Raw genomic sequence first — 22895 nt, forward strand, 5'->3', positions numbered from 1 at the left:
CCTCTGGCCATCTCGTGAACCGGTCTACCATAGTTAGGAGGTACCGCGCTCCTCTCGACACTGGCAGGGGCCCCACAATATCCACGTGAATGTGGTCGAACCTCCGGTGGGTGGGTTCGAACTGCTGCAGCAGGGCTTTGGTGTGCCGCTGCACCTTGGCTGCTTGACACTGCATGCACGTTTTGGCCCATTCACTGACCTGTCTGCGAAGGCCATGCCACACAAACCTGCTGGAGACCATCCGGACGGTTGTCCTGATGGATAGGTGCGCCAAAACGTGTATGGAGTCGAAAACTCGCCACCGCCAGGCTGCCAGGACGATGGGGCGAGGTTGACCGGTAGCCACATCACACAGGAGGGTCCTCCCACCCGGGCCTACTAGGAAGTCCTTCAGCTGCAAACTCGAGACTGCGGTCTTGTAGCTGGGCAGCTCGTCATCTGCCTGCTGCACCTCCGCTAGCGCTGCATAGTCCACCCCCTGGGATGGGGTCTGGATAGCTGGTCTGGAGAGCTGGTCTGGAGAGTGTGTCCGCCACGACGTTATCCTTTCCCGAGATATGCTGGATGTCCGTCATGTACTCAGAGATGTAGGACAGATGTCGCTGCTGGCGGGCTGACCAGGGATCAGACACCTTCGTGAACGCGAAGGTCAATGGTATGTGGTCCGTGAACGTGGTGAACAGCCTGCCCTCTAAGAAATACCTGAAATGTCGGATTGCCAGATATAGTGCTAACAGCTCCCAGTCGAAAACACTGTACTTGAGTTCGAGTTGCCGCAGGTGCCTGCTGAAGAATGCTAGGGGTTGCCAGCGCCCCTCGATGAGTTGCTCCAGCACCCCACCGACTGCCGTGTTGGATGTGTCCACTGTGAGGATGGTTGGAACGTCCGTTCGGGGGTGCACCAGCATCACGGCGTCTGCCAAGGCTTCCTTGGCTTTGACGAAAGTGGCCGCAGCCTCTTCGTCCCAAGTAATGTTCTTGCCTTTACCGGACATCAGGGTGAACAAAGGGCGCATGACACGGGCTGCTGAGGGGAGGAAACGGTGGTAGAAGTTGACCATACCCACGAACTCCTGCAAGCCTTTGACTGTGTTGAGCCGGGCGAAGTGGCGGATCGCATCTACCTTGGTGGGCAGGGGCGTTGCTCTGTCTTTGGTAATCCTGTGGCCCAGGAAGTCGATGGTGTCGAGTCCGAACTGGCAGTTGGCCGTGTTGATCATGAGGCCAAAATCACTCAGGCAGGAGTAGAGCTGGCGGAGCTGAGACAGATGCTCCTGACAATTTCTGCTGGCTATGAGGATGTCGTCCAAATAGATGAACACGAAGTCCAGGTCGCGTCCCACCATATCCATTAGCCGCTGGAATGTCTGTGCGGCATTCTTCAGGCCGAATGGCTTTCGGAGGAACTCGAACAGGCTGAGTGGGGTAATGAGTGCTGTCTTGGGGATGTCTTCAGGGTGTACCGGGATTTGATGGTATCTCCGGACGAGGTCCACCTTGGAAAAGACGCTTGCCCCGTGCAGGTTTACTGCAAAGTCGTGTATGGTCTGGGGTTATAGCCTCGTTCAGTCAATGGTAGACGCCGCATGGTCTCCAGCCCCCGGCTGCTTTGGGCACCATGTATGGGGGGAAGCGCATGGGCTGTCTGACCTCTGTACGATCCCCAATTCCTCCATCCTCGTGAACTCCTCCTTCGCCAGGCAGAGCTTGTCTGGGGGAAGCCGTCATGCGCAGGCGTGGAGGGGTGGTCCCTTGGTCGGAATGTGGTGCTGTACTCCGTGTCGGGGTATGGCTGCCGTGAACTGTGGTGCCAGAACCACCAGGATTCTGGTGAAATAGTTGTCCGACAGCGTGACGGAATCCAGTTGTGGGGCCGGCAACTTGGCTTCGCCCAAAGAGAACGTCTGGAAAGTCTTGGCATGGACCAGCCTTCTCCCGTGCAAGTCGACCAGTAGGCTGTGAGCTCGCAAGAAGTCCACCCCCAGGAGTGGTTGGGCCACGGCGGCCAGTGTGAACTCCCACGTGAACCAGCTGGCACTGAACTGCAGTTGCACTGTGCGTAGGTGCGTATCGTGCTGCCATTTGCAGCCCTCAGGGTGGGTCCTGGCTCCCTGTTGCGGGTGTCGTACCCCGTCGGGGGTAAGACACTGATTTCCGCTTGAGTGTCGACCAAGAAGCAGTGTCCCGACTGTTTGTCCCAGACGTAGAAGAGGCTGTCCTGGTGGCCAGCCGCCATAGCCATTAGCGGCAGCTGGCCTTGGTGTTTCCCGAGAACTCACAGGGCAGGCGACACTGGCGGGTTTCTGTGCCCCACCGCTGGTGGTAGAAACACCACTGTACAGTGGCCTCCTCACTCCTTCCTCTGGGTTGTGTGCGCTGCGTTGCCGGGCATGGTCTGTCCTGGTGTTGGGCACATGGCTTGGTAACCTGGCCGATGGACACCCCACTTTCCTTCTTGGCCTTCCACAGCACGTCTGCCTGGGCAGTTACCTTCCGGGGGTCACTGAAATCTGCGTCGGCCAGTAGCAGATGTATGTCCTCGGGCAGTTGCTCTAGGAAGGCCTGCTCGAACATGAGGCAGGGCTTGTGTCCGTCAGCCGGGGCCAGCATCTCGTTCATTAACGCTGACGGCGGCCGGTCCCCCAAACCGTCCAGGTGCAGCAAGCAGGCACCGTGTTCCCGTCGTGAGAGGCCGAAGGTCCATATGAGCAGCACTTTGAATGCTGTATACTTGCCTTCTTCCGGGGGTGACTGTATGAAATCCTCAACCTGGGCAGCTCTCTCCTGGTCAAGGGAGCTCACCACATAATAGTAACGTGTGGAATCAGAAGATATCTGCTGAATCTGGAACTGGGCCTCTGCTTGGTCAAACCACAGGCGTGGTCGCAGCGTCCAGAAGGGTGGCAGTTTCAGCGAAACTGCGTGAACAGATGAAGAATCGATCATCTTCAGTTCAAATCCCATTTGGACCGTTGGGGTCACCAATGTAGCGATGGGCTATGCACTGCGCTAGGAATAACGACACGTAGTCGGTGGGTTGAACTCGAGACTGGTTTATTCGAACCTTGCCGCGCTGGCTTTTCAGCAGTTAAGTTCCCACGCTCGACGCGCGGCGATGACATCAGAGGTGCGCCAACCGAACCTCTTCCCGCGCGCAGGCTTTCTCCCCTCACTGTTGAAGAAGAAGGCCCAGCGCCATTTTGTGGCTGGCTTGTCTGCCGACGCGCGCGCCGACTTTGGAGCCGGTTCGCTTGTGTCGAAGGTGGGTCGCCACATCCCACCACTTTCACTCTGTTGTCAGGTCATTGAGCTAGCCCAAGCTGAGGCCCCACTAGCCAGCTCAGAGCTGCTCCTGGTCATCTGTCTCAGCCACCTACAACTTCTGGCACTGCAAGGGAGCAGCGGTCTTCACCTTGGATACAGCTGCTAGGTTGAGGTGGTGGGGATGGGGGACTGGTGGTGGAGAAGCACTGTATTAAAAATTAGAACAGGCAAAGGCATCTGGAAGGCTGGTATTAAAGGGTTAAAGGAATGCACAATAGTTTGTGATAGCCTTTGCAGGTTCACATATGGATGCAATAGAGCTACATAAGTGCCGTTTATCACTCCCTGACTCTTTGAGGACTTGCAATCCGTGCAAAACTATTTTTCCATGTTACCTGCTATTCTCCATTCTAGGCAGGACCCCTGTTAGATTTTTCTCCTTCTGCTCTTAGTTATGCTGAAGGCCTAGAGTGACAACTAAGAGGTTCCTCATGCTCCAATTGACAAAGAGCAATAGTCTCCACAATGGTTCAGCAATAATTGGTCCAATACTTTAAACAATAGTCATCAACACCTTCATCACAATGGCTTCAGCTCCATCTGTCTCCTTAACAATTGCTTTAAAGCAGGAAGAAATACGATTCTCATGGAATCATTTAAGAACTTCAGCAGGGGCCTTGATATACTCACTTTGCTGAAAGCTATGGTTATCTTGCTTGTTCTAGACCACAGTGAGCTGGGGATCCCAGTAAACCTGTTGGACAGCAGTAGCAGTTCTGTGCTGTTGGCTAAATTGACAGGGTGAGAATAAGCACATGTTCACCTTACAATCACATCACCTGCAGAAGGGGTTATCTCGAAGAAAACAAAACATCCTTCGATCATTTTGATACTAGGTACGTTTCTCTGTTACTCTATGGTAGGTCCTACTTCTGTTTGGCCGCCATTACTTTGACTCTGGGCCATTCCACTGATTAGGACATCTTGGAGAGAGATTTTTGAACACTGACCAGCACAAATGAAGTCGTAAAGGAACATCTTAACCTTTGGCTTTTGCCAGGATTTAGCATGGAGGATTATCAGTTTTATTGAGATAACAATATTGGACACAGGAGCTCTTGTTTTTGGACTGCTACTGATGAAGTGCATTCTATTTGTAATCAGTAGTACTCTCCCTTCCCTATGCACACAACCATGATAACCTTGGACGTCAACGTGGGACTTTCATTTACGATTCATTGCAATAGTGGTTGTCCCCTTTTAAGGCAAAGTTACCCTTCAAATGGCATATTCAAGGGTATTATAACTGCCTGCATGGTGTCTACAGTCTCTATAGTGGGTAGGATGCCAGGCTTAGTGAGATAGGGACAGACTGACAAAGCAATCAAGTAATTCAGAGTCCCTGTCACCCAGCACTAAACCTGACAGGCCTTATTTCATCTAGGTCCCTTTCTTGTGTATCCACTCCAAACATACAACACAACAAGTTTGTGGTTTGTTGCTGGACATTTGTGCCACATTAAAACTTGGAACAGACATTCATTTAATGGATTAATCCTATGAGCATATTCAAATATCACAGGTGCAAGGTCTGTCCCAGCTGTTCTGTTTGTTTTCTGGATGTGGCCGCACAGACATGGATCAATTTCACTTCGAAGATGCTTATCAATTGATTGTGTCTCTGTAAATGGGCATGCATGTTACATACACTCAAATACTCACATACCACAAGCCAAAGCTGTATTATGAAATGGGTACATAATGGGCCAATAATTTAGCTGTTGTTTTTGTTACACAAAATTTAACTGTAGCACAATTCAATTTCGTGGCAGTAGAAATTCCTCTGCCCAGATATATAATGTAAGCTGCCAATATTAACTGTGCCACTCAGTAATTACACCCTACTCATAGTAGTGGCATCATAGTAGATTGACTGAAGGGAGGCAGTTTCTATTATGAATACAGGCACAGGTATATGTAATTGGATATATTAATATAGGACATATTATATGTAAAAAGAGGATCTCAATTTTACATTTGGGATTTGCCATATATATAGGAACCTTTCTTGAGATCTCGTGTGGTTTGTGCATGGAGGTATTTTTTTTATATGGGAACACATATATCTGCATAATCTTAGTCAAAAATTTGAGTTCCAAAAAAATATACATGCTGGGTGATTCAATAGCCAGTGAATCAGAATGATAAAATGCTCCTTTTTACCCCAAAATTATTCTCTCCATATTGTATATTTAGAGAATGAATGCTGGTCATAATTATGCAATCCTACCATTTATTTCAATTTTGTAACACCCCCCCCCCCCCAATCGATGTTTGCTTTATGGAGCAATCTTCCTTTGACTGTGAATGCTTGTGCTTACATAGAACGTAGATCAGTTCACCACAGGAACAGGCCCTTTGGCCCATGATGTCAGTGCTGACCATGATGCTATTTTAAACTAATCCCATCTGCCTGCACAAGGCCAATATCACTCCATTCCCTGCTGTTCATGTTTCCATCTAAATGCCTCTTAAGTGTCTTTATTTTACCTGCTTCTACCACTCCCCTGGCAGATGTTCCAGACACCCACCACTCTGTGTAAAAAAAAAACTTGCCTTGCAAATCTCCTTTAAACGTTCCCCCTCTCACCTTAAAACTATGCTCTCTAGTATTCGACATTGCCATCCTGGGAAAAAGATTCTGACTATCTACCCTATCAATAAGTCTTATAATTTTATTTTTTATTACTTTATGTCATTCTATCAGGTCACCCCTCAGCCTCCGAAGTTCCAGAGAAAACAATCCAAGTTTGTCCAACCTCTATTTATAGTTAGCACTCTTACATTCAGGCAAATATCCTGGTGAACCTCTTCTGCAACCTCCCCAGAGCCCACCACACTCTTCTGGTAATGTAGCAACCAGAAACTGCACACGATACTCCAAATATGGCCAAACCAAAGTTTTACATAGCTCTAACGCAACCTGCCAAGTTTTATACTTTATGCCCGATCAAGAAAGGCAAGTATGCCATATGCCTTGTTTACCACCCTATCTACTTGTGAGGCACTTTCAGGGAGCTATGGACCTGTACCCCAAGATCCTCCTGTACATCATTGCTTCTGAGGGTCTGCCATTTACTGTATACATTCCTTTTACATTTGACTTCCTAAAGTGTAACACCTCACACTTGTCTGAATTAAACTCCATGTGCCATTTCTCCACCCTTATCTCAAACTGGTCCACATCCTGCTGTCTCCTTTGACAACTTTCCTCACTATCTGGAGACTTTCTACAATACTAACTACAACTCTGGCCAGTTTTCATGTTGTCTGCAAACTTACTAATCAGCCCATCTACATTTTTGTCCAAATCATTTTTGTGTATCACAAACAACAGAGGTCCCAGCACTGGATCCCTGCAGAACACCAATGGTCACAGACCTCTAGTCAAAATAACATCCCTCCAGCACTATCCTCTGTCTTGTATGGCTAACCCTATTTTTAATCCAATCTACTAAGTCCCCATGGATCCTATGTGCCTTAATTTTCTGCATCAGTTTACCAAGAGGGACCTTTGTTAAAAGCTTTACTAAAGTCCACGTATACAACATTCACTGCCCTACCTTCATCATTCATCTTCACCACTTCCTTAAAAAATACAATTGTTTGTAAGAAAGTGACCTCCCTGCACAAAACCATGCTGACCTTTCCTAATAATCCATGCTTTTCCAGTGATGAGTAAATCCTATCCCTAAGAATCTTCTCCAATAATTTCCCTGTCACTGATGCAAGGCTCACTGGCCTATAATTTCTTGGTTTGTCCTTAATGCCCTTCTTAAACAAAGGTACAACATTGGCTATTCTCCAGTCCTCTGGGACTTCACCTGTGACTAAAGAGGACACAAAGATCTCTATCAAGACCCCAGTAATCTCCTCCTTTGCCTCTCTCAATAAGCTGGGATAGATTCCATCAAGCGATGGGGACATCCACCTTAATGATCTTCTAAAAACCCATCATCTCCTCCTTCTTGATATCAACATGCCCTAGAATATCAGCATACCCCTGCCTGATTTCACTATCCTCCACGTCCTTCTCCTTGGTGAATACTGATGCAAAGTACTCATTTAACATCTCAGCCACTTCCTCTGGCTCCAGGCATAAATTGTCTCCTTTGCTCTTGAGTGGTCCTACCCTTTCCCTATATACCCTTTTGTTTTTAATGTATGTGTAAAATGCCTTGGGATTCTCCTTAATCCTACCCATGAAGGACATTTCATGGCCCCTTCTAACCCTCCTGATTTTCTGTTTAAGTTCTTTAGAGCGCTTGAGCCAACATTATTCTAAGAATGCATTTGAAGACCTGGGATATTCCTGACATTCATCAACATTAAGATTATTCAAAATATAAAAATTATAGATACTTTGCATGTGTATATGGGAGTGAAGATCCAAATATTACAGCCTTACCTTTGTTCTCTGTTGTTCATTTGTTTGTACAATGATTATATAATTAAGAATTAGAAACAGGAGGGGGTGGAGAAGCAGAATTTATGTGTGGGTTCTTCAGATTACATGACATAGTTTCAGAGATTTCACAACGCTTCCATTGATGTAACAGCCGATGAATATGGGAAGGGGAAATTCACATGCTAACTTTTTCATAGTTATCAAAGTAACTACTATTACATAAACCTTCAATGTTCTTAGCACGTCATAATATACCAGTTTATAATCTAAAGTACATCTGAGAGAAAATGATTTACCTTGAATCACAATGTAACTTTAAACAATTAACGTTGATTTCCCAAATAGAATTTAACCATCAAGAAACTTAATCATAAAGATCAGGAAGCTCCATTGATCAGTCTAGAGTCTCAGCTGAACTACCGATGCCAGCCAAGCATGGTTGCAAAGCAACAAAATGACTTCAGTATCTTTAGCCTAACAAACGTGAACAGAGTTCCTGTTCTTTGCTGAGGGCCAGTAAAGTGAATATTAAGGACAAGTAATGAAAGTATCAGCAGTGATACTCTCATGGTAGCCTGACCACAATCAGATTCAAGGTTTAGGAATCAATAACAGGCAGGAGGTAGTATTGGGCAGTTGGGATTTATAGAATTCCATACTAACCAGACAGTGGTCCCTTCAGAAAGGGAGGGCAAGAAAGATAATTGATGAAAGAAACCAATAAAAAATGCAAGTGATAATTATGTAATAATACTTTTTTTTTTGGTTTTCTTTTATGTTAACACTGCCAGCAATAATAAATAATGATTAATTTTTATTTTTGCAAATGAGCTAAATGGATAAAACTAAATGGATTTGAAATTAAGAGTTTTCAATCCCTTTTAATGTAGTATACTTAACATTAGTCCATTTGAAAACAGTATTTTCACAGCTTAGATAATCTCAGTATTAAGTCTTATATAAAGTCTTAAGTCATAACCACCTTTTAAAGACTCACCTTAGGTCTTTCATAACATTGATCCTTAGAGTTGTAAAGGAGGGAGTAATCATTTGCAACTAACTGTATTCCACCCGTTTCTGTCTTGTTTTGCATGTGTAAAACTTTTGCCTGTAACAGTAGCGCCCTGTGTCCGAGATAGAAACGCTTTTCTGAGCACCATTTAATTGTTACACCTGCCATATTTCTGTACCAAAGTTCGAGCTAACCACATGACATGTATACTTTCTGGTATGTTTTAAATATTCTTCTCTGAAACTGTTCTCCTTTTTTCTTTCTTTTTTGTCAACTTTCTGCATTGGCAGAGCATCTTGGATTTGAATTTATGGGTATGGAAAACCATTCATTTTAATCTGCAAATTTAAAAAGCTGCCTTGGATTTCTAGCAACTTCTTTTGCTTTGAAGGGATGATCTGACTGCAGCTGGCTAGTGGTACTAATCCATCCATTACCAAAATAAAGGAGTCCAGTATCTAATGATGACATTGAGCTACAGATAAGCAAAGCTTTTCTATAGCAGCACTCTTTTTGACTAGAGATGAGCTGCAGCTGGCCCAACAGAACTCTTGCCAGATTTATAACTGCTGTAAATAGACGGCATAAAACTGCTGCTTAATTGTTTGACCTATAAATTTCATGTTAGCTCCAGATGTGTGTAAACTTGTGTCATCTGTTAGCTTCTCAATAAGTGAAGCTGGTATTTAGACTGGAAGACCTATTCTTTGAACTCCAAACTTGGTTTATAACAAAGTTGATTTAACAGTAAATCAAGCAAGGCTGCAGGTCATCATGTTTCTGCTGAAGTTGCAGCTAATATAAACAATTTTTATGGCACACAGTTTAAAAATTAGAAATGGGCCCAGCTAAGAAAAAAAATCCAAGCTAAAGTAAATGAAGCTTATTTATTGAGAGAAAACTAAACAGTATCTTAAACTTGTTCCAAATGTCACTTCGTTAACGTTTGTTTTCATCCAAGGTAAAATTGCACAATTATTCTCAGATTTTGAGATGCACTTGTGTACTTTGGTTAGTCCTTAGCTATGAATGTGAAAAACATGTCATTACTGTCACTTAATGTTTGCTAATATTAAGTGCAAAAGAGTAATAGCAAAACACTAATAACACAAGAGCTTGTTCATTTCTCTCACCTTCAGCAAAACGAGTGCTGCTGACATTCTAATTACTAATCGCAAAAACAAACTCCAACTCCCATGCCTTGACAGGACACTATTTATTTTTAGTCTGAAGCATCCCTTCACAGTCTGCTTTAATCTTTCTCCCTCAGTGTTCCCATTCTCTTCTTCAGTAACAAGCATGCTATGCCAGGCTGTTGACTTCCTCACTTCTCTCTCCCCCTCCCCCCATTACTAGATATTTGTACTAAAATGCTTTTTTTGTCTCCCATTTTTCTGTTGTCTTTTTACTTTCTTTATTTCATTGCTGAAATTGGCACACAAGTCTGCCTAATGTCATGTTTCAGCCTCAAATCGTTAGGTCACAGAAAATATGTTTCAATTAACAATTGAATGTAATTCTCAAAATTAGAAAAGTTCTAACAAAAATGTAAATATCATTCAGAATAACTTTTTCTCCTTTGAAAATTGAAGAGTATTACCTTCATATGGTTTCATTTTAATTTTACCACCTATTTTAAACACTTTTTCTTTGTTTTGGGTTTAATACAATGGCCTGCAGTCTGTCCTTAGTGTGTTCAGGGGTGTTAATTGTGACTCTGCTGGGAATTTACTTCAGCTTATTGCTAGCTATTTTGTACACTACACTTTATTGTATTTGCAAATATATTTCTGCATTTGGAATTAAGACGAGAATTGCTCCAGAGAAGGCTATTCAAATGCATCTGGTAACTGAAATAAATTGGATGGTGATGGTGGTTTATTTAGAATAAGATGTTTAACCCTTTTGTACCCTGTGTTTCTGTCAACAGAAGCTGAGGAATTGTATCAAAAGAGAGTCTTGACTATTACTGGCATTTGTGTTGCACTTCTTGTAGTTGGAATTGTATGTGTAGTGGCATATTGCAAAACAAAGTAAGTCTTTAAACCTTACATTAACTGTATTTTGTAGTTGCTAATGGACATTTAAAGTTGTTTTTGCATTATTGCAAAATACAGTAATTTGTATTTTTTCAAATATGCAAAGTTAGTAGATACATTTTCATTCCAATGTCAAATGTATTATAAATTAAAGTTGTCTATCATTGTGTATAACTTGCTCCATTTATTGTTCTCCCATAGAAAACAAAGAAAAAAAATGCACAGCCATTTGAGGCAAAATCTTTGTGTAGATCATCAAAATCGAAACCTTGCTAATGGTCCAAACCATCCTGGCCCTCTCCCAGAAGATATTCAAATGGTCGATGTACGTTCTTCTATTTATAAACTGACTTAAGAAAATTAAATGTATTTGTAAGAGATTATTTAGTGATAATCCTATTTATCATTTGGTCTAAGTGTACAGAACTAAAAAGTCTTTTCCAGGGTAATAGTTCATCTGATGACTGTGCTGCCAAGTCTGGTACTGAATAACATTGGCCAAGAATTCACTGCAGTAGTGATATTGACACAAAATGGAATCAGACTGTGATGTTGCCTGGTCCTCCAGAAGCTATTTCACAAAAATAATCAGAATTTGCCTAAGTATCTAGGTATGCTGCCACATCAGGAAAGGTGGTTGGGGGGTTTTGGGGGAAAGGGTCACTGGAAAGTTAGGAATTAATTTCAATTTTTAATTTCTGCAGAATTCTTTATTTAGTTATATCAGCAGTTGATTAACATGTTGGAGAAATAATGAAAAACCTAGGAAGAGTATTGTAGATTATCTGTGATTGATGTCAAAATTCAATTTTAGAAGCAGTTGGAAACAGCCAACCAAAAAAGCAATTTCCACTGTTTCAAGGATTTTTTTTCCTCATTTACCACCATGTGCTTTTTAAAAAGTCTAAATAATATTTGCATTTGTCATACTTTCAGGATTGTGGCTCTGCTTTGGCCAATCTGATCAATAATATTTATAATTCAGATAGTAACTATGTTATGATGCCCAGATTGATAATGCTTCAAGCAACTTTCCATTTTGATTGCTGCATATTCACCTCAATATTATCTCCTCATCAATCTAAGTGGCGATGGTGATTTCAATGACTTTTTAATTCAGCAAACTCAGTCTTACCCTTGATTATAATGGGGAGAGGGCTAAGCTGTTCAATCGTTTTGCCAGAACCTCACATAGTCTCCAAATTTTGGCACAGTGTAAATATTGGACTGAATAACTCATGCCAGAACTACCTACAAAAGAATTCAGCAAATTCTCCTAGCTAATGTCAGCCTAGACCACTGAAATTAGACCAGTAAAGGCAAAAGGTCAGCCAGAATTCCTGTTTGAAGCTGCCATACAGAATTTTCTAAACCATTAGTGTGCTGAATATAGTATGATTCCAGATTCAAAGCACTTTTTATTGCCCAGATTCACGGAAAAGATGGTGTAAGGAGGGAAACACTAAAACACAAAAGGAATTAATGTGCTTCTTGATACTTTAAACAGGATATGTAATTAGAAAGGAGTGCAAACTATGGAAATATGAAAATTATACACACTCTCATTACATAGCCAATTGCTTATGCATACCTGGTTATTGTAAACAGATAGTAATGGTTTAGTGATGTAAAAAAATAAATACCAAGCAGCTGTGTCTTTATATTTGTATTTCCATTAACAATCTTTGTGGAAAACTGATAGACAACCACAGTAACAGAATTGGATATAAAGTCTACAATATGGAACACTAAGTGGAAATTATAGCAATAATTGGCATCTTGGTTTTTTTTTTGACCATCATGAGTTCATGTACAGGCCGCAGTTGCAGGACTGCAAAGCAGTTTTGAATTTGTATTTTGTTCCAGTCTACTCAAGTACATGAATGGTATGTGACCAACCCCCAATCTGTGCCATTAATCCATTAAATCTTGTAGGAATCATCTCAGTTGACAGTGCCTACGGTATAATTCAGCTAAGCATGAGGTGTTGCATTTTGGAAAGTCAAATCAAGGTAGGACTTTCACAGTGAATGGCAGGGCCCTGGGGAGTTTTGTAGAACAGAGGGACCCTAGAGTTCAAGTATATGGTTCCCTGGAAGTGGAGTCACAGGAAGACAGGGGTTGAAGAAGGTTTTTGGCACACTGGCCTTCGTCAGTCAGGACATTGAGTTGGGAGGTCATGGTGCAGTTGTACAAGGTGCTGGTAAGGCCACACTTGGAGTATTGTGTTCAAATTTGGTCACCTGGCTATAGGAAAGATTGTTATCAAACTGGAAAGAGTTCAGAAAAGATTTACAAGGATGTTGCCAGGACTTGAGGGATTGAGTTAAAAGGAGAGGTTGGATAGGTGAGGACTTTATTCCTTGGAGCATAGGAGACCAAGAGGTGATCTTATAGGGGTGTATAAGATCACGAGGGGCATAGATCAGCTGAAATGTACTCAGTCTTCTTCCCCTGATTGGAGAATCAAGAACTAGGCATAAGTGGTCCAATGCATTTAGTGAATCATTAAAACTTTAGTTAAATATTGAAACAGAGGACATATAAATCTCACTTGTACTATTAAAAATTACCATCAGTGCTTTGTTTAAAGGATGAGAAAGCAGATTTTCTCTGGTTCTGCTGCTTGGTGTATTGGTCAGACTGGTCATGTTGCAGTCTCTCATCTCTGATTTGTAGCAGTTCAAATCAATAAAAGTAATCAAGGATTACCTTGAAAGGTTAAGGATAAATGCATTTTAATCATGACATCATGTAGAAAACTTTAATTTTTTCCAAAGCTGAAGGGCGCAGAGTCATATAGCACAGAAATGGGCCCTTCAGTCCACCCTATTCATACCAACCATTCTGCCCATCTACACCAATCCCATTTGCCCGCATTAGGACCATATCCTTCTATGTCTTCACATGCAAGTGCCCATCTAAATGCCTCCTAAACATAGTGATTGTATCTGCCTCCACCACGTCCTCTAGCAGCGCATTCCAGATATCAACCTCTCTGTGGAAAAACAATCCCCTCTGATTCCCCCTTAAGCCCTCACTCTCTTGTTTTTGATATCCCTATATGGAAAAAGATTTTGACGATCTATCCTATCTATGGCTCTCATAATTTTCTTTTGCACTTCTACATGGTCAGCCTTTAGCCTCCTTTGCTCCAGGGAAAACAAGCCCAGCCTGTCCAGTCTCTCTTTATAACCAAAATCCTCCCTTCCAGTCAACATCTTGGTGAATTTCCTCTTCACCCCCTCCAGCATATATGGGAAAATTTCTGGAGTTACACATATCAGAATAGTTAGTCCATTCTAATCAATGCATTTACAGCTTTGTTACATCTGGTCCAGATGAAAATCTTCCTTCCTCCTTCAACACATTTTTTTCTGAATTGTCTTGCAAATGTATCTGTTAATTTCAAAGAGTATACAAGGATTCAGGCTTGTTGTGAAAAGTGCACAGTGAAATTCCCCAAAACGAACCTATATCAAACTATTCAAATCCTATTATAAAAATATGGTTTGAATGATAGCAACCACTTTTCCTAATTGTTTAGTGAGTAACAGACAATGGTTTTTTAATTAGGTGTAAAAATATGGGATGAATAATGTAAATCTTGGTATCTGTGAGCCCTACTGATCGACTCTGAAGATGTTTATTTCTTTTCTCATACAGTATATTTCAAAAAATGTTCCGGTCTCTGAACACGTGAGGCGACATGAAACGGAAACCTCATTTTCTGCAAGCCAGCCATCGTCCACATCTCGACACTCTTCCACAGCTACACACACATCCAGTCATAGGTAATTAACTAACTAGATATTAACAAACAAGTCATGGAGACTGCACGTTTTTGCTTATCTATTTCTGCTGAGACCACCACCACTTTACCATCATTTCACTGATTAGTCAGCATTAACAGTATAATTACCCTTGCACATTTCCAACAGGACCCAATTATTTGAATTGCTAGCAAATCAATATTAAAAGTAGGCACTTAGGTACTTTGTGACTGGAAATGGAGTTGCAAGTCATTCTAGAGCCTTTGACAGCTTGCTGGAAATGGCGCAACACAAAAGTGGACACCCCAATATTTGCTCTGGCTCTGGAGGCCTTGGTGGATCAGGTGAAGAGCAAAGGAAACCCTCCAGTGTACTGATTGGATGAAGCAGTGCATCTCCCACACCACAGCACTGCTGGTACCTTCCCTGCTCCTGCAAGACAGAGGGAGATAAAGTGCTTTATGGAGTTGCAACATCTTTGGCCGATATGCTTGCAAAACTGAATAGCCTTAATGATAACATCAATGCACTGGAGAACAGAGTTTTGGCCTTCAATGAATGGCCATCATTTGTGTAAGGAGCAATCAATAGTGCAAAACATGGTTTGCTCTTACTCTATCCTCCTCCAACTCACTAAACCTTTCTCCCACAATCTCTCTGATTTACAGATTGCCTCTCTTGATTGCTATAACCTTGCCCTTATGCCCTTCCCCTTTCAGATGGCCAGTCCACTTGGCCAAGTGGAAGCTTCTAAGCGCTGCCTGTGAATGGTGAAGGCAGCCAGACACTCAGTCTCATACTTGCAATTCCATCCTCAGATACTGACACTGTGTTCTATATGGGTTGATTTAGCAGCAGGATCTACATGTAATGAGTTACCAGGTACACGTGACTTAGAACCAACACAGGGACATAACAAACCCATGCCAGCTCCCCAGGCAGCAAGATGACCCACAAGTTCCTCTCTAGAGGACTCCAGCAGGATTTTGGCACAGTAGACTAATGGTAGCACCACAATTGCATTACTTGGTGAATTAGATGGCTAGCCTTCTACTCTGTGGTGTTCTTGATGTTTCTCGAATTTCTTAGTTTTAAATTTATCCAAACCCTCTTTGCAGTTGTTATTGAATCTGTTTCCATCACCCTTTAAGACAATGCATCCCAGACCACGACAGAGCTTTAAAAGAAAATTCCTGACGATACCTGTGGTTCCCTTATTGATCACTTTACATCTGTCCTCTAGATACTGACTTAGAGTCATAGAGTTATACAGCGCAGAAACAGGCCCTTCGGCCCAACTTGTCCATGCTGACCAATTTGCCTACCTAAGCTAGTCCCATTTGCCTGTGTTTGGCCCTCTAAATCTTTCCTATCCATGTACCTGCCCAAATGTCTTTTAAACATTGCAATTGTTCCTCCCTCTACCACTTCTTCTGACAGCTCGCCCCACATACCCACCACCCTCTGTATGAAAACCTTTCCCTTCTCACCTTAAATTTCTAATTTTAGACTCCTTACCCTGGGGAACTGTGATCATTAACCTTATCTATACCCCTCATGGTTTTATATACCTCTACAAGGATACCCTTCAGCCTCTTGCACTCCAGGGAAAAGCCCCAGCTTATTTGGTCTCTCCTTATAACCCAAGCCCTCCAGTCCTAGTAACATCCTTGTGAATCTTTTCTGCACCCTTTCCATGTTAATGACATTGTTCTTATAACAAGAAGACCAGAACTGCACACAGTACTCCAAGTGTGGTCTCAACAATAACTTTCACACTTGTAACTTGATATCCCAACTCTTGTACTCAATGCCCTGACTGATGAAGACAAGCATGCCAAATGCCTTCTTCACTTGTCTGCCACTAGAAATGTTTCTCTCCACTTAATCCATAAAATCCCTTCATGCATTTGAAAACATGACTGAATCTGCCGATAATTTTTTTCCCCTTAAGGAGAGTAATAGCTCTCTAAATTCTCCATATAAATTAAGCCCGTCATCCTGAGTAGCATTCCAGTAAATCTCAGCTGCATCTTCCTCAGGCTTTGACATCCCCTCTGGTATTGGGCACTATGTCACAGCTGGGACCTAAGCAGTATTTACAGAAATGTTTCATAAATTCCTTGCTTTTGTACCATATGTCTTCTTAACAGGATTACCTGTCCCTTTTACTTAAAAGAATTAGCTGTAGCCCCAGCTGTCTGTGTCTGAACCTGCTTGAAAATTGCACCATTTAGTTTGTATTGCCTTTGTTCATTCTTCCATCTAATATCAATCACTCGACATTTTATTTGTCATATATCTGTCCCTTCATTTTAGGCATTGACCATTACAATCTTTTGTGAATGGTCACAGACTGGCTGGAAATTAGCGAGTGAAATCCTTTCCAGTCCACGACATTTTAGGAATTTCGGTTGGTGTGCTCAAAGCAATCTGGGTGTGTTTAATGGCTCCCTGTACCAACAGCAAGGTAACAGTCCTTGTGGATCCACACTCAGGTGCTCCCTGCTGCTCTCATCCAAGAAAGGAGGAGATGAACCAGCTCCCCTGGCCCTTTTGCTGCCTACATAATGGAGCAATGTGCTACAATATTTTAATGGTACCCGAAGTTCCAACCTGGTGATTCTAGAAGTGAAGAAATTCATGGCCTCAATCACTACCATTGTTGTTTTAAACACAGGTCTGGTCCTGCATTGTGGCAGCTGTTTAACTGCAGCACATGATTATTGGGCAGCTCCTTAAAGAAGTGGAGTCTTCTGAAATAGCAGTCGTGAGGTTAATGCTCTTCAAGTTCCCTTTGTGGATAGGGTTTCCTGTTGAGAGCTCTCCTCTCCCTTCTACAGGTAGTTGTACATTCCAGGCCCTTTCCTTGTTTTCCCTATCAAACTGCTGACCTAGAGGGAAGTCTATCATAGCTTCCACCCCAAGACCCCACTCAAGTCTGGAAACAACAGGATTAGACCAAAGTTTAGCTCTAACATCAGCCACACCACTAACTTCAGGGCCGTGAACCTCCAATATTTTTAACACTAGTTCTTGAGATGTGATGCTGTTCACAACCATTAAATTGCTAGACATTCCTGATCCCTTCAAATAGTGCAGCACAATAGGTACAAAGGCCGGAGTTCTTGCTGCTGAACACTAGGCTCCCAAGACAAGTTAATTTTACTGCAAAAATGGATCGTCAAGGTCTATTTTGGCAGCACTGTCTTCAAATCAGCATCAAACAAATATTTACTTCACGATTTGGCTGATTCTGTAATTCCTACTGCACCTGAATGTCACTGGTGCTACTGCCTCCTTAACTATGATGGATGGTCACCAGTGTGCTGAAATTTCCAGCCAAATTGGCATCCACAGAGCTCAAATAACATTAACCACAAAGCCTGTTGTTACATCTGTACTGAATTTCCTCATCTGAGCCCAGTTAAGACTAAGATGAGGAAATTCTTTACTCCAGAGGACTGCTGTGCTGCAGATGCTTACTTAATGAAAATACTCACTGAAATCAACAGATTCGGACACAGGAGATCAGTGGATATGCGGTAAAGGCAGCAGTGTAGGGATGTTCTGATATATCCTATCATATGGCAAAACAAGCTCAAAACCTGCACCTTTTTCTTATGAAATTTTCTTAATGTTTTTCTATGACAATAGGGTTTACTTCTGTAAATACAAATGCTGTCCTATTGATTTTTGGAAGTTTTTGTGTGTTACCTTAATGTTTTTCTTTAAATCATTAAACTTCTTTTGAGTCTTAAACCAGTTAACCACAGCAATGGTGTAATCCACCACTGACTTGTAGATTGAAGGCCATCTTCCATGACTAAAAATGTTCTTGGATTTTCCCATTACTGGCACTTGTAAAGCATAATTGATACACTTTCTAATTGCTGTTTAGCCATTGCCAACAAAAAAATTGTCCTCCGTAGTTGAATTCAACATTTATTTTAGTTAAGTGGATCATTAGGTGTTTATGAGGGTTAAATGCAAGTACATTATGATTAATATCAATTTTCCCAATGTTACTCCAGAATTGCAGATTTTAAAGCAATGCAGTTTAGTCATTATTTTTAATAGTTCATTAATAATGCTGAAAAATGGTAATGCTCATATTACTCAAAAATAATCTGTCAAATCCATAGTTGTAAAACAATTCAGATAATAGAAGAGATTACAAATGGCTTACATGCAACAATGACTGTGCAACAAATCATATTTGATGCTGATAGTTCTCTTCAGTTTAAAATTATGACAGTAGATAGGCACTAACAGCATGTATTTCTAGTTGGCTGTAATTCAGAATTATCAATACCTGCAATAAATTAAACTCTTTTCTTCACAACTGACGGTTACCATCCCAGGTAAGTTTCCATACGTAAATTAAAACAAGTTATGTCTTGCAGTTCAAGACTACATTATCAGGACATTTTAATTCATGGGGTGTATAATGTGCAACTTAATTATGCTCTCACACATTTTCCATCAAGGCCAAAAATTACAACATGTTTTTACAGCACAAACAATATGCTAATATTCAAATTAAAATTGCAGTTAATAACCCCTAGTAGAGATGTAGGTGATTCAATACTGTGTGAATCATTCCTGATATCTGGGAAGTTCTGAAAATGGAGGATACTGATTGGGATAGAGCATGAAACTTATTCAAGCCAATGGAACCAATGCTGTTACGTCACAAGTCTAGTGCATATGATCAAGGGTTAATTTCAACCCTGCTGCATTCAGATAGGACTTAAGAATATTCCAATCCACTTCATAGCCAAATTTTGAGTGCTGGAACTATTGTAACATAGGGACTAGTAGAAGACAATTTGCCTACAATAAGGTACCTGAAAACACAATAAGGTCAATGATGAGATAATTTTGCTTTCCTAGTGATCTTGGTTAGCTCTGCTGCTGTTTTTGAGTAAAGCACTCAAACCTTCAGCCAAGATGGAGGGATCGACCACTCATCCAAAAGTCAGCACCTCCACATGTGCTGTGGTTAGCATAATGCTATTACAGCGCCAGCAACCTGGGTTCAATTCCTGCCGCTGTCTGTAAGAAGTTTATACATTCTGCTAGTGTCTGCATGGGTTTCCTCTGGGTGCTCCAGTTTCCTCCCACATTCCAAAGACATACAGATTAGGAATTGTGGGCATGCTATGTTGGCGGCAGAAGAGTGGCAACACTTGTGGGCTGCCCCCAGCACATTCTCAAATAATGTAAAAAGACGCATTTCACTGTATGTTTCGACGTATGTGTGACTAATAAGTAAATATCTTATATACTGCATTGAGTACTCATACTAGGTTGTGAAATGATTTCCTATATCATTGTGGAAGTGATTTTTTAACAAATTTTAGACCACAAGTTCTTATTTGTAGAGACAGATAGTTTCACAATCCTTGGATACATTGATATTTATTTATGACTATATAGCACATAAACTAGGAACAGGAGTAGCCAAGACCATCCCTTGAATCTGCTTTGCTATTCAATGATATCATGATCGATCTGATCATGACCTCAAGTTCACTTGCTTGTTTGTTTCCCATAACCTTGTCTTCCCTAAGGACAAATATCTTCTCTGTCTCAGCTTTGAAGATATTCAGTGACTTAGCACCCACAGTCATCAGGGGCAATGGATTCTAAAGATTTGAAACTCTCAGTGAAGAAAATCCTCCTCATCATGGTCTTAAGTGGGCGATCCCTTATTCTGAAACTATGCCCTTTACTAAGGTGAAACATCCCCTCAGCATCCTCCCTGTGAAGCCCCTTCAGAATCTTACATTTCACCTTTCATTCTTCAAACCACTACTAAGTAAAGGCCCAACCTGCTTGACCTTTCTCATAGGTAAATCCCTCCTTTATCACAGGAATCAATCTCGCCTCCAGTGTATGTATAATCCTTCCTTAAGGAGAAACATTTGTTGAACATGGTTTCCCCTCAATAAACTCATGCTGATTATGATTAATTGCATTATGATTTTGTAAACAGTTCTGCAACTACTTCCTTAACCATGGATTCCAGTATTTTCCCAACAGTCAAGTTGTAGCTTCTAGCTTTCTATCTCCCTTACATTTGCAGTCTTTCAATCTGCTGGGATATTTTCAGAATCAAGTGACTTTTAGAAGATCGCAATCAATACAACTACTTTTTCTGAAACCAGTTTTTTTAAGAAAAGGAGCTTAGGATTCAGGTAGTCAGATCCACAGGACTTGTCACATTTAGATACATTAATTTGTGTAGCAGTTTTTTTTTTAAGTTTAATAATTTGGTTCCTTCTTCCCTTTTACCTCCCAATTTCAGACTATTATTGGGATGCTTTTAGGGTCTTGAAGACAGATATTAAATATTTGATCAATATCTCTGCTATTTCTTTGTTTCCCATTTTCATCTCACCTTTGTTATCTTCTGAGGGACTAACAACATTTATTTTGGCTATTCTCTTCCTTTTTATGTATTTGTAGAAGCTGTCTACTGTATTCCTTACTAATTTATCCTCAGACTCTTTTCTTCCTCATTTTTGTCTTTCTAGTCATCCTTTGCTACTTCATAAAATTTTCCCAATCTTTTTGCCTACACCTGATTTTGCAGCAACGTACACCTTCCTTACAATGTGATACCATCCCTAACCCATCCAAGATGGATTGTCATTATCATGGAGTCTTTATTTATCAATGGAATACATCTTGGTTGAGAATTATGAAATATTTCCTTAAATGTCTACCTGTACTTATCAATCGTCTTACACTTTAATGTGACTCTTTCCTGTAGAAATGGGAACAATACATGGAGCATAGAGCAATCTGACAGTGTTACTTCAGAAATGCATTCTGGTATGATGACCTCGTCTTTGGAAACTAGCAAGTGTAACAGTCCCATGGAACCACGAGGCAGATTAACTGCAGTTTGTGGTTATCAGGACACAAGACACCCGATCTTCCATTGCAGAGACTCAGTGGATTCTCTCAGAGACTCACCTCACAGTGACAGGTACAAAATCAACCATTTTGCAAATGAGATTAAGTTCTATGTATATATTTATTTGTGGAATGAATCACAATCTATTAGCCATTACTATAGCATATTCCAGCTCTAATTCTAGTGGAAATTTATTGGAATGGCGATAAATTTAGTGGGGCGAAGATATGCTTACTTCTTGGCCCAAACTGTGTAACTCTATTGGAGCAGGGTCCCTGCATGATCAACCATGTAAAGGGAAGGAAAAATATCGTTAGATGACTACATACATCAGCAAGTTAGGACTTGGTCTCCCCAGGTGTATATAAACAATAACAGAGTCAGTCTCACATGGTGATTTAAATATGCTGTGTTTTTGACTCCCACACACCTGCCAGCTATTGATGATATATGCAAATAACCTCCTAACACTGGGCCTTAGTGGTAGACAAACATTTCTACTCAATGGAAGTGAAGGGTTGAAGATCTCCCTACCCCTCAAAAAAAACTTCTGAAGACCTATTTATTGAAGACCCCTCTCCTCTCCCCACCAATTGCTGTAGGGTGAGAAGCAATGTTTTGTGACCAACAGATCCCAGCTCCTTGCTGGAATCACAGCCTTGTATATTACTCCACCTATGTCTTTTTAAAAGTTTTCTATGGAACTAAAATACTCCTAAATGTTTGATACCAAATTATCCAGCGCACCCATCCTACCCCAAGTGTTCCATTCTGTTGTTAAACTTTGGAAAGTGGAAATTTTCATTTGGAAATCAATCCGATATTATGCAACATTTTTCTTGAAAAATATAAATGTTATCATTTGAGAAACTGGCAGAGAAATACATTTATCAGTAGGTCAACTGAGAGCCTGCAGGTTCTATGGCAATTAAGTAGAAACAAGGTACAGTATTAGATAATTGCCTTTGCATTCTTTGTTATCAATATAGGATTCCTTATATTGATTTGTCATTCAGAATGCAAATACTAATTAATAACACCATAGGCACACAGTGACTACAGTGCATGCAATCAGCAAAATTCTCTGTAGTTACTTGCCTGGGCTACTCTGACAACACCTCCCAAACTTGCATCCTTTACCACCTCAGAAAACAAGGGCAGCAGTCACGTGGCGACTCCACTACCTGCAGTTTCCCCTCCAAGTCACAGATTATTCAGAGTTGGAAATATAGCATCAGTCCTTCAATGTCATTAAGTCTAAATCCTGGAACTCCCCATCCAACAACACTGGAGGAGGTTTCCCCCCATCCTCCCCCCTCCCCCCCCCCCCCATCTGTACTTTTTATCTGCAGTTTTGTTTTCTTTTTACTGGCAGTCACCAGCTGGCAGTCAAGTCCCATTCCCCATATGG

At 41.5% G+C, this 22895-nt stretch overlaps 1 protein-coding gene across 1 annotated transcript in view; it reads left to right on the forward strand.

The window, feature by feature from the left end:
• Window positions 1-22895, forward strand: part of LOC127569323 (pro-neuregulin-2, membrane-bound isoform-like) — a 490672-nt gene that overhangs the window by 465046 nt on the left and 2731 nt on the right. The window contains 4 exon segments of the mRNA XM_052013852.1: window positions 10675-10777; window positions 10985-11108; window positions 14450-14577; window positions 21338-21556. Coding sequence (XP_051869812.1) covers window positions 10675-10777; window positions 10985-11108; window positions 14450-14577; window positions 21338-21556 — 574 coding nt within the window.

This window comes from Pristis pectinata, chromosome 4 (assembly GCF_009764475.1).
Source record: "Pristis pectinata isolate sPriPec2 chromosome 4, sPriPec2.1.pri, whole genome shotgun sequence".
NCBI classification, from domain to species: domain Eukaryota; kingdom Metazoa; phylum Chordata; class Chondrichthyes; order Rhinopristiformes; family Pristidae; genus Pristis; species Pristis pectinata.